The sequence below is a fragment of the Buteo buteo genome, chromosome 13 (assembly GCF_964188355.1).
Source record: "Buteo buteo chromosome 13, bButBut1.hap1.1, whole genome shotgun sequence".
Lineage (NCBI taxonomy): Eukaryota > Metazoa > Chordata > Aves > Accipitriformes > Accipitridae > Buteo > Buteo buteo.
Genome location: NC_134183.1, coordinates 1,482,669 through 1,494,342, shown reverse-complemented (window position 1 = coordinate 1,494,342; position 11,674 = coordinate 1,482,669). Strand labels below are relative to the sequence as shown.

The following is an 11,674-nucleotide window of genomic DNA, read 5'->3' as shown; positions in this document are numbered from 1 at the left end:
CTGTACGGCTGGGCTCACGCAGGAGCATTGTCTCCTTCTTATTCAAAGGCACAGGCACAGCTCTGGAACTCGTCTCCACTCGTTTCCTCCTCTTCCTAATTAATCGTGCACTGTTGGGCTGTGACTCGTTCCAGCCCTGGGTGCAACCCGGCACCAGCCCTCCTGCGCAGCCCGGTTGCTGGCTGGGAGCCTGTGCCGAAAGCAGCCGGTCCCGCGGCCGGGCCGGCCGGCTGGCAGCCAAGGGCAGGGGACCACTGGTCACGCTGCAGTGCTGGCCCTGCAGGGACGCCCAGCATGTGTCCGCAGCTTGTCCTACAACTTGAGGAGCTACATTCCACTGCGGGGCAGGGAAACCAGCCCATGTTTTGGGGAAGTGGCAAAGGAAGGTGACCCAGGGCCAACGGCCATTTCCCAGTGCTCCTTCCACGTTAGACACCACTCTGGCAGTGGGTCTGGTTTTTCCCCCCAGAAGGTGAAATTCTGGCTTTCCTACGTCAGAGCAGTCACTGCTGAAGCATTTCAGCCACTGCCAAGCACCACCGTACACCGACAGCTCCCGTCTAGCACTAAGAGCCAGCAAAGGTCACATTCCCAAACTCAGCCGCGCAGCTCTCTAACAAATCTGCTTTGTTCCCATCACTGCTCTAATTAGGAAATTGCGCTGATTTTTTTTCCCACAGTTGAACTATCAAAACTCAGGCTTGTTCTCTGCCAAAGCCTCTTCCATCTCTCTGCTGGTGACTCAGTGTGACACCAGGCCACTTAAAATATGTGAACAGGGAAAAGGAAGGAGCCAGCGGCTGGTTCCCCATGGTTCTGAGTGTGCAGCGGGGTGGGGGGTTGGCATTGCAAGGCTTTAAGTGCAAAACAAACCACCACCAGGGCTACCCCCAAGCGTGGGCAGCACCTTGCCCCTCGGGCTCACCCCCTCCGCGCAGGGCAGGGCGAGCTCGGGGTGCAGCGTGATGAAGAGGAGGAGAGGGAAAAGAGAAGATCCCCGGCTGCAAACCTCTCCAAACCAGCACTGGGTCCTGACTTGGTGTTTGCCAAGGAGGGTGGAGGACAAAGGACGCAGCGAGGTTGTTCCCAGCAGGGTGGGAGCCGAAAGCCGCAGCTGGGGGGGCTCCGAGGGGGCTGCAGGGGCAGCTCTGCCGTGCCCCCCACCCCACGCCCAGCACCCCAGCCGCGGCTCTAAGCTTGTGCCAAAAAGCGACTGGACCCAGATGAAAGACCTACAAATCAGCTGCCACGGGGATTTTCATCTCACCGTTTGTTTTTCCACGGGCGTTTCAGGAACCATTTGCGGCAGCGGGGTGCGCAGCCGTGTCGGGGTGCGGGCAGCCCCTCTGCCTCCCCAGGCAGTGCCGCCATCCAGCTGTGTTGGCATAGAAACTACCACGGCTCTGCCACGGCGTCACCGCGTTACACAATTCAATTAAACACCGAGTGAAAGGGCTGCTGCCATTTAACGAAGAGGGGGGAGAAGCTCCCGGGCCGTCGGCGAGGAGGCCTTTGCCCCAAACCAACTTCGAGACAACTTCCAGAGCGTCGCGGGGGTGGGCTGCAGAAGGAGAAAACAAAGCCCCAGCGAGCGAGCGAGCGGCGCTGATGTTCGGCGGCTCCGCTGCCTCCTGGACAACATTGAATAAGAGTCTATTTAAAGGCAATGCCGCTTGCATAACGCTGGCAGTAATTCCCTCTCCCCCACAGCCTCATGCGTTGCTCCCAGGGACGTTGGCAGGAGGAGGCTCTGTGCAGGCAGCGGTCCCCGGCCGGGCAGAGCCCACGGGACAAGGGCATCCGCGGGCAGCGTCCCCGGGGACGGGGACCTTCTCTGCGGAGGGGAGCGGGGAACAGGCAGCGCCGTCTCCCAGCGGAGCTTCTCCCTTCCCCCAGCCGCTGCCTCCTGCGCCGGGCGATGCTCCTCCATTGCCACCCAAGTCACGTTAAATGCCACGGTGGCTGGATCCGGCACCGAGCGGCGCGTTGGAAATACCACAGAGACTCCGGCGGCCGCTCCGGGAGGAGCGACAAATCACCTGCTCCTGTAAATGTTAAGGGACTGAAATTCACTGTCGCCTTCACGCGTGCTGTGTCTGTAACGGGCAGGTTTGCCGCGGCGTTTGTCCGGTGTCCCGAACCTCTCCGGTGCCTCTGGCAAGGAGCCAGGGCCGTGCCAGGGCTGGGGGCACCGGGGAGGGCTCTGGGCGCCGCGTGGGAAGGAAGCAGCGTGAGGTTGCTTGTGTTCTCCAGGGTTTAATTAGCAACGAGCAATGTTGCCTCAACGACTTTCTTCGAGGGAGGACACTCCTATTTAACTAAACATCTGGCCAACTAAAACACAGCTGGAAGAGCTCCATGCTCAGCTTGCACTGCGGGGTGCCGGCTCCCACCCCACTGCCACAGCTGAGCGGGTACGAGGGAGTGTTAATTAAACACCGTTAAACACGGCACAGCTGCTTTCCCAGGGACACGGGAACCCCTGCACCTCCTCTGGCAGGGACAGGACCCGGGGGGCTGAGCTACCACCGAGGGTCTGGCTGGCCCAGGCAGGAGAGACCCGCAGGCATCCCGCTGCTTCCATCAGCAGAAGGGACATAAATCCAAAATAACGGGGAACTAGCTGGTGTTAAAGCACCAGCCAGTGGCTCAGACACGTCCCTGGCGAGAGGTCCTTGTCCTGCATCAGTGGGGCCACTCGAGGACCGAGCGTGAAGGTGGTGCTGCACGAGGGCACTGCTCCTGCAAACGGTGCCCTCAAGACCCGTGCCCGTTTGAAACGGGTGACAGTCGCACACAGGAGGTCCCACGTTGGCTGCTTGGGGCCGTTGGGCAACCCCACCGAGCTGGAAGAAGAAAATCCTGCTGAGGGAGGGGAAATGAGACCCCAGCCCAGGCAGGGGCAGGACAACACGGCCACTGCTGCGATCTAGACAGAGCCACACGCTCCCCGCGAGTCCAGCATCCCGGTGCAGACTGTTTATTGCTCAGTTTGTCAACAATTCCAGAATAATCCTTGCAAAGCAAACACCCCAGTTCAGCTGCATCACAAACCACACAGCTGGAAGGCTGCCTTTCCAAACATTCCCCCCCCCCGGTCCTGGGATCCACCCCATGCCCCTTGCCTCCAGGAAAGCCCTTTTCCCCTGGAAGCCATTTCTCCAGAGAGCTCCGAGGGGACCTGCCCCGCTTCTGGCCCGCAGGTGACGAGGGACAGGCAGGCACAGGACTGCAGCACGGGCAGGGGCTGCTCTGCCTTGGTAGCAACGCCACAACGTATGGAACGCCGCAACGTATGGGCTCTCTCAAATATCCCTCCAGCTCCTCTGTGTTCGGCTCGCAGGCCGTGCCAGGGCTGTCGGGGCACTGCTGCTGTCTGTTAGAGACGAGCCTTCCTGGGCCATCCGGGCAAACAGGATTGTTTTTCTATTACACACGGAGCCTGTTCTGAAATTTCCTGCCCACATCTCTCCCAGGAGCAGGGAGTAAGAAGGGGAGGGAGGAGGAAGGCAACTCTTGCTCATCCAAAACATTTACTGTGAAAACACGAGGCTGGAAGATGAATCGGTGAAACCATTAGAAATAGTTTATTGTTACAGCACACCACAGAGGTCACACACCACTCCTGGCTCTTCCTCTCAAGGAGACACAGTACAATCTGTTTGGTGCAGGGATTAGAAGAGGAAGCTGTTGGCAATCTGCTCCAAACTTTCCTGTTAGTTCAGTAAATGGCCTCTTTAATGTATTAACAAATGCAAGGAGCTACATTAACCCTTTCAGCACTAAACTCACTCACTCTCTGGACCAGCTTCCACCCGAGAAGGCAGACAGCACCGGGCGTTCAGCTCCCCGGCCGGCAGTCACCGGGACCTGGCACAGCCTCGCCGCAGCTTCCCCTGGGGACGGTTGGCTCATGTCGCTCTTGCTGCCAGGACGTTCACGAGAAAGAAAACTGGAGCATACGGCCTGCGGTGCTCTCTCCCTCCTCGTGCGTGGTGATGTGTGCCAACCCTATTTAACAGGGTTTACACAAAGTGCTAGCAGCAAAAGCTGTGCTCCCAGGAAAGGTCCCCTCAAGACCTTCTTGGGAGAGTCCAGCATTCACTCCTATGAATTACAAATTAAATAGGGTAAAATGAAACAAGTCGACACCAGGCTAGCAACGGACTGAAGGAGCCTTGAAGGAAAAACGTTGCACAAAAATGCTACAGACACCACCGTGCTGATGAAGACAAGGCTCTCTCTGGTGGAAAAAGTGTGCATTACAAGACAGCCAGGATGGTCACTCAGAGCAGAGCAACAGCCTTGCTTAGAGAAAAAAATCACAGGAGCGTAGAACAGGATACAGCCCTGTCCCCATCTTAGCTCTGGCTCTGAAAGCTGGGTGACGGGTTTGGCTGTTCCAAACACTGGCTGGGGTAACCGGCGCATTCGGCATAGGCACAAGGAGCAGTTTAAACCCGCTCTGCCAACTTTAGAGAAAGTTATTTGTTTGCTAAAGTTGCACTGCTTAGTAAACACGGGTCCAAGGCTTGTGGGACCCCAGCTTTGTTATGAAACATTAATTAAGAGAAAGAGCGCAGTGGAATTGAAAACAGGGCAACTCCAAGGTGCACACTGCCTTGAAGGCACATGCATACGGCAGGACGAGGATGCCCCGGCCAGTCTTTGGAATGTAACAAATGGAGATGACATGGAAAGCATGACTCAGAAACAGAGCTGCTGCTGGCCCGCCACCCCATGGAGAGCAGCACGGTCTCTGGGATTACTTATTATTGTCTAGCACCAGATCACATAACCCCAAAGGCAGTCACTAGAAGTCTCCAAGGACCCTCTGGTCCTTCTTCTGCTGTCACAGAAACAGGGACTAAGGGTTGTGGCTTCAAGAACGTAATAAAGAAAGATCTGCAGTGTCCTGAAGAGCATCTGCAAGCTGGCAAGTAAGCTTGCTTCCAAGAACAGCTAAATCTGCCTGCCACCTGGCTGGCCAGGCAGCTCTCCAAACACCTCATCATCCGTGCCGACCCGAGCGCCCCGCTACACCACGCCAAGCACCAGACCATCCTCCACAGCACAGGCTCAGAAGGAACTGGTCTCCCCTCTAACTACTTATTGAGCAGTCTTTGGAGTGTCAATTTAAGAAGCTTCATGCCTCATGTCTGGTGCAGATCGAGCCTCATGTTTTCCCCAGCCTGACCTTTCCTGTCTCTAACCCTACAAGGAAATATCAAACACAAACTGACAACTGGAAGCAGAATCGATCTCAGCCCATCTGAACATTGCAAAGGTGAACTCTGATGATGGTGCAGAGCCAACAAGGGATGACTCCTGTCTCATAACATAGGCAGAAGACTCCTTGATGTAATTTTAAAAGGCTCATCAGATTTCTGTCACCCCAGGTCTCACTCAGCACCACAGGTTACCAGAGGCAGGCAGACAGAGCGGGATCTGAACGGGAATCGTTACAGACTGCCTCCAACTCACGCCCAGCCAGAGGCCAGCTCTTCACCTCGCACGGAGATCACGGAGATCAGGCTTTTCCCCCAGCAAATCAGCACCGCTGCTGCCAAATGCAACGCCAAGCAATCAGTCTAAACTTTGCTCAAACGAAACACCCTCACGCGTAAGCTGGTTTCACACAAGGCTGATGGAACCATTTTCAACCCCGCAGCACGAAGCATCGCTGCCTGCGGAAGCTCAGGGTTGCTGCCTTCTTCTAAGCTGCCTGCACTCTGCCCGTGCCCCTTCAGGGCCCATAGAGGCAGCCAGTGTGCTTTACATGAGGACAACAGACACTGGCAGCCCTTCCACAAACAGAATCAGAAGAGGCAAAGCAAAGGGACTGAGAGGAGTGAAGACACCAGTGCGGTCTGGAGGGCTCCCGAGGGCAGTGGCTTGTTGTCGTGCAGCCCGATGCTCAGGAACAGCCATTTCAAACACGCGATCGCTCCGAGGGTGGGACTTCCAGGGGACTCAGTCAGAGCAAAGGCAGATTTACCACTGAAATCAAACCTAAAGAAAGCATTTGGCTTTGGAAGTTTGAGAGTTGTTTAATCCCGAGACAGCGCAGCTGAGTGAGTTTAGAATTTAAGTTACAAAAAAAGAAAGCACTAGAAAATAATCTTGATACAAGAGCAATAATCAGCTGAGGTTCCCCACCCTGCATGGGGAATCCTGCTCCACAATCCGCCCAGCACAGCTGGGATGCTGCCAAGGCATTGCTTGTTCCCAGCACACACTGGGATGGCAAACTGTCCTGGATGAAAGTTATGTGGGGGAATCCCCAGACGTGGGAGTTAAGATGCTGCCACCAGTTCTGGTTTTGGCCTGTTCTTGACGGGTGACGCTTCTGTGGAAGAAAAAAGAAACTTGTTACAGAAACAGGGAATGCAAATAATCTCCAGTCATCTCCTGCAGAAGAACTAGGACTCGTAATCCACTTCTCTGTAGAGTAACAGCTTGCACAGCACCTGGAAAGTCACTGGACTAATAAAAGTTAGTTATAAATAATTCCACCTATCAAGTATGCCCCTCTTTTTCACAGCACTTGAAGAATTAAAACAGTTTCAGAATGTACCCAACACAACCTTAGTAAGCCACCAGCGCACAGATCTAGGGCAGCGAGTGATTTCTTGGAGGGCAGTGGGCAGACAAGCTTTTGCCCTCATCCCTTCGATCTGACAACATGAGTCTAAATGAGGCTCAATCAGCTGCACGCAGCAGGGGTAGCTTGTATTTTGTTTGGGCATCCTGCTGCCAACACGCAGATCAGATGACATCTGATCCATGTTTACTAGTAAACAAGCACTAAAAAGAAACCAGCCCTGTTCCCCACATCCCAGATTTCTCCTGGGCAGACTCCACAGAGAGGAAATGGCCTCTTACAGCTCCTGGTTTCCACCAGCATGGATGTCAAGCTTCTGTGACTGACAGTTCAGTGTTCTGCTGCCCCAGGAGACACACTCTTGACCAGTTTGCTTTCTGGCACCCAGCTGAGTCCAGCTCTACCTCACTGTTTGTCTCCAAGGGCAGGCTCCACCTTCAGTTCTTCAGCATGGACAGACACCTGGTAACGTTCTGTGAAGATTCCGTCCTCACCAGGCCAACAGTGCCCATTTGGTCATTCTGCTTCACGAGCTCTCTCCCACTTCCGTCTTCACACCCAGCTGCACAAATCCCTGCCACTGAGATTTTGGATTGCTCAGGAGCAAACACGCATGTAGCAACAGTTGTGAGGAGTTTGCACTCTGACAGTCGTGGAACTGTGGGACTCAGCGCTCCTCATCCAGCTGGTTCAAAATTACCACTGTTACCTGAAGCAAGGTCACAAGAGCCACGAGCCTCAGTGAAATCCAGTTTTATGCAGTGTGAATGCCAATATCTGTGGCCACAAAACATTGTTCCTGCATAGCAGCATGTTGCGACAACATGCAGGGGACCAGTTTGAGTGTTGTGCAAGAAAGTCTTGCTTGGATCAAGCAGAGAGCCAAGGAAGGAGTTCCTCATGGAGCTTCACAATCGAACATACACTGGATGTTTCAAGGCAGCTGGTAGTCTCACAGCAGGTACAAAGCATGACTTAAGAACAGCAGATGTAACAAAAAGGAACTCTTCAAGAGGAATGACTAGATGCCAACTGAACAAAGAGACTAGAGCCTTGGGTCCTCTTATGGTAAAGGGTCAGCTGGATTTGTCAGAACCATGTGAGGGAAGCTTGCGTAGCCCAGATCAACAGGGCTTTAAGCCAGGAAATTTATATTCCTTCATATTTGCTAGGACAATACTTACAATATGAGAGGGTCTCAGACTATTGCATGGAACTGAGAAGTACAAGAAGCCAAAGCTGCAGAGCATATAGAGAAAGCATACCTGGGATCTTTTCTGGGAGTGGCTCAGAAGGAACTTCTGGAAGCTCCATCTGTTCCTGCAAGAACATTAAAGACAACACATGACACATACCCCCCATACCAGGCAGCAGTCACAGACCCCCGCACCACAGTTTTGTGCAAAGACTGTGTGGGAACAGAGTAATAACATAAGAGATTTCACATACAAACTGACATCTGCCTCCAGAACTGCAGTAAGGGTTATGGGCTTCAGTGCTGCCCAGTAAATGAGTACAAGGCTTTTTTTTTTTTCATTATTAAATGAGACTTAATAGGACTCTGTATTAGCTATGAGTCTCCCCAAATCAATGCTACTTGCAGAGCCTCTCCACCTCAATCTCCACTGGCTGCACATTTCCTATAGTGCAGCCAAGCCGAGCCAGTGTTTGGAAGAGCCACAGGCACCACAGAGATGGGTGGGGACGATAACACACTCTGAATGCTGTTATTTGAGCATTACCCAGGACTTCCAAGATCTTCATCTGGTGAAGTGGAACAGATACCCAATAAGAACAGAGATCAACCGACTGTAACAGACAGCAAATAAAGTATAACCCTTAAAAGCATCCCATTTTTAAATGGCCTCTGCATGTGGAGCAATTAGCTTGATCTTTGATGATGCAATAATTGGGCATAAACAGGATAACTGAGATCTCTGGCAGAATAAGATAAACTACTGAGAATGGGAAAAAGATACTTTCTCCCCTATTACAAACAGCTTCCTGAAAATGTAGATTTAAAGTAATTACAAGAACATCAGTCCTACCTGAGTAATAGCGTTTAATTCTTCTAGAATGGCATCTTCATCTTCCTCAGTCAGGCTGCCAGCCAATATCTCATCTATTTGCTGTGAAAGAGAGGAAAAGACATATTCCAGTCAACACAGCGTAGCAGAAGCAGCTCTATGGCTTGCAGCATGGTACGTGCACACGGGAGAGCAACATAAACATGGGGTGAAGGGGTACTCCAAAAAAAATAACAGAGCTAATTTTTCTGCAGGCAACTGAGATTTAATTCCCAATCCGACTACCTCTTAAATAAGGCTGGGAACACAATGCACATCAGAGAAACTCTGTATGGCAGGCAGTCTCTGCTCACAACTACTCACGCACACAGTACGTACCCTCTGGTACTCCACAGCATCTTGGGTTTCACCTATTATTCTTTCTACTTCTTCTATTGACATAACCTGAAGAAAAGAGCCAAAACCCATGCATGAGTGAGGTCTGCAGGGAGACAGCTACAAACAGCCAGGACTCTGCCTAGTCCAAGGCAAAAGTGTGCTCAGCTGACTTGGTCACACATACCTGGTGCATTTTGTTCAGACATTCATTGCCTATTTTCAGACCCTCAATGACCTTCATTTCAATCTGGGTGAATTCAATATCCTGGACCTGAAACAGAAAGGAGAAGGGGAAACATCAAAGGCTGTCACATTCCCATCGTTAGCCAGATACAGACTGACGAGATCCCCAGAGAAAGTGCAGGGAGAAATCAGCCAAGAGCCCTTTCTCTAGTGAATAGAGAATTAAATTATACCAGTAGTAAGAAACACGCACACAAAAGCCTCAGCACAGGCAGCTGCAAAAGCATATCAAACAGCCCTTTAGCTGATATTTGAGCTGCCAGTCTAAGCTGAGGCCATAGTTTCCACGGCCACACCAGAACAAACACATCCATTTCTGAAATCAAGGTACTGAGGCAAGCCCGAGGAAGTTTCTATAGCAGCTGTCCACCCTGTGACTAAAGTTTTACTAATTTACAAAACACGTATTTAATACGTACCCTGCACTACAGACTCAAAACATACTCACCACTTGGTTCTCTAAGGAAGAGTCACGGCATACGTATGATTTCAGAAATGTCTGCCCTTCAGACAGAGGACTAAACCCTCGTTAGGGCTTGACAGTTAAAATGTAATTCCACACAATCAAAAGGAACACCCAGCCTAGAAAAAAAGACTTATACCAAGTGCACACAGTGGGCCGCTTGCAGCCTACAGCAACTGATTCTCACTTACCATCCGCTCCAAGTTGCTGATTTGGTTTTCCGTTTTATCTAGAAGTTGCTCTTGGTAACGCTTCTTCTTTAGCAAGAGCATGGCTTTTCTGAAGGAAAACAGGAGGAGGAAAACTCAGCACAGATGAAAGCAAATAAGCCTAAAAGAATCACACCAAAGCCGTATTTGTTTTGTGCTTTTTCCAAGAGAGGAAAAAATCATGTGTAAATTAAATGACAACTCTGAACTGCTCCTGTTAAGAATAAGGAAGAGCAAATAAATCATAAATTTGCTAATCTGGTGCCTGAAAATTTAGGTATATTTGCTGTGGATTAGGAGTTCACTGGGCCATCTGTGCTGTAACAATGCAAAACAAAGTCCTTGCACAAAAGGCTTGTGACACACACTCAAAACAAGACATAAGAGGTGGCCACTGACACTTTGCAGTAAAGAAAGAGAACCACTTTTTGAAGACCTGTTTTAACAGCAGCCGTGGAACGCAGGCAGTCTCTCTTGGCTGTCAGTATAAAACTTTAAACAAAACTTCCTTTCTGAAAGGAGAACCTGGAACTATCTCCACTACTTTCAGTAACTTTTCCTTTCCAGGAAAATGGCCCTTTATTTTGCACTGAGGCTCCCTGCTCCTGCCAGACCCTCACACCCCCCCGGGTGGAGGTGCCACCCCCCAACTCACTCTTTTTTGCCTTCTTTCAGCAGTTGCCTGGCCAGGGCTCGCTCTCTCTCCAGGTTCAGACTTATCCGCTTCTGATACTGCTTCAGCTTGTCTCGCTGCTGCTTCAGTTGCTAAAGGAGAGGGAAGGAGGGATGGATGGACGGACGGACGGACAGACACACCCCCCCCAGTCACAAGTCGAGCCCTGATGGTTCCAGCAACACCCCCCGGCCCTACGATCCCTCCGGCCCCCCCGCCGGCTCACCCAGGCCCGCTCTCTTCCCCGCCGCGTTACCGGCAGCACAACCACCGGGGACACAGCAGCAGCCGCCGCCGTTAGACCCCACACGAGCCCCCCCCAACCCTTCCGTGCGCCCTCCGCACCGCGGGGACCCGGCTAATCGCCCACCCGCGGGGCCAAGGCCGGGCAGGGCGGCGCCCCCCCCCCCCGGGAACAGCGGCTCTGCCGTTCCCTGCGCCGGCGCTGACCGAGCCGGGCCCGGCCTTCCCCGCGGCACCGGCCTAGCACCGGGGCCGGGTGCTCCCCCAGGCCCCCCCGAGCCGGGCCGGGCCCGCCGCCGCGCTCACCAGCACCGCCTTGTCCTGCTCGGTAACGCGGCTCCGCCGCTTTCTCCCGAAGAGGTTCCCCATGGCCCCTCCGCCGCCGCCGCTCCTGCCCCGGGCGGCGCGGCCGCCCCGCTCCGATCCCGCCCCTCGACGGCGGCCGCGCAGGGCCCGGCCCGGCAGAGAGCGAAGGCGAACGCGGTGCAGGGGCGGGGAAGCGCCGCCGGGGGGAGCTGTGGGGGCGCGCGGGAAGGGGCGGGGGGGCTGTAAGGAGGGGGGGTATGGGGGGTGTAGGGGGGGGTATGGGGGGGGGGCTATAGGGGAGGGAGGGGACAGGTCGGTGCAGGGGCCGGGCGGCGGTAGGGCAGAGGATGGGGGTCGGGGGCTCTGCGGGAGGTGTGAGGGGGCGGTGGGGGGGGTGGTGGTGGTGATGGAGACCCCCGTCCCCACCTGCCGCTGCAGGGACGTGCGCCTGTGTCCCCGCGTCCCCGTGTCCCTGCGACCCCACGTCCCTGTGTTCCCACATCCCTGTGTCCCCGCATCCCCATGTTC

General features: G+C 53.7%; 1 protein-coding gene across 1 annotated transcript; it reads right to left on the bottom strand.

Moving 5' to 3' along the window:
- Positions 1 to 6,030: 6,030 nt before the first annotated feature.
- Positions 6,031 to 11,271, bottom strand: CHMP6 (charged multivesicular body protein 6). The gene is made up of 8 exons (XM_075044170.1): positions 11,147 to 11,271; positions 10,580 to 10,689; positions 9,907 to 9,994; positions 9,194 to 9,280; positions 9,010 to 9,075; positions 8,653 to 8,733; positions 7,870 to 7,924; positions 6,031 to 6,349 (listed from the first exon to the last, which is right to left on the bottom strand). The coding sequence occupies exons 1-8, from the start codon at positions 11,207 to 11,209 to the stop codon at positions 6,297 to 6,299; spliced, it is 603 nt and encodes a 200-aa protein (XP_074900271.1). The 5' UTR covers positions 11,210 to 11,271; the 3' UTR covers positions 6,031 to 6,296.
- Positions 11,272 to 11,674: the final 403 nt, after the last annotated feature.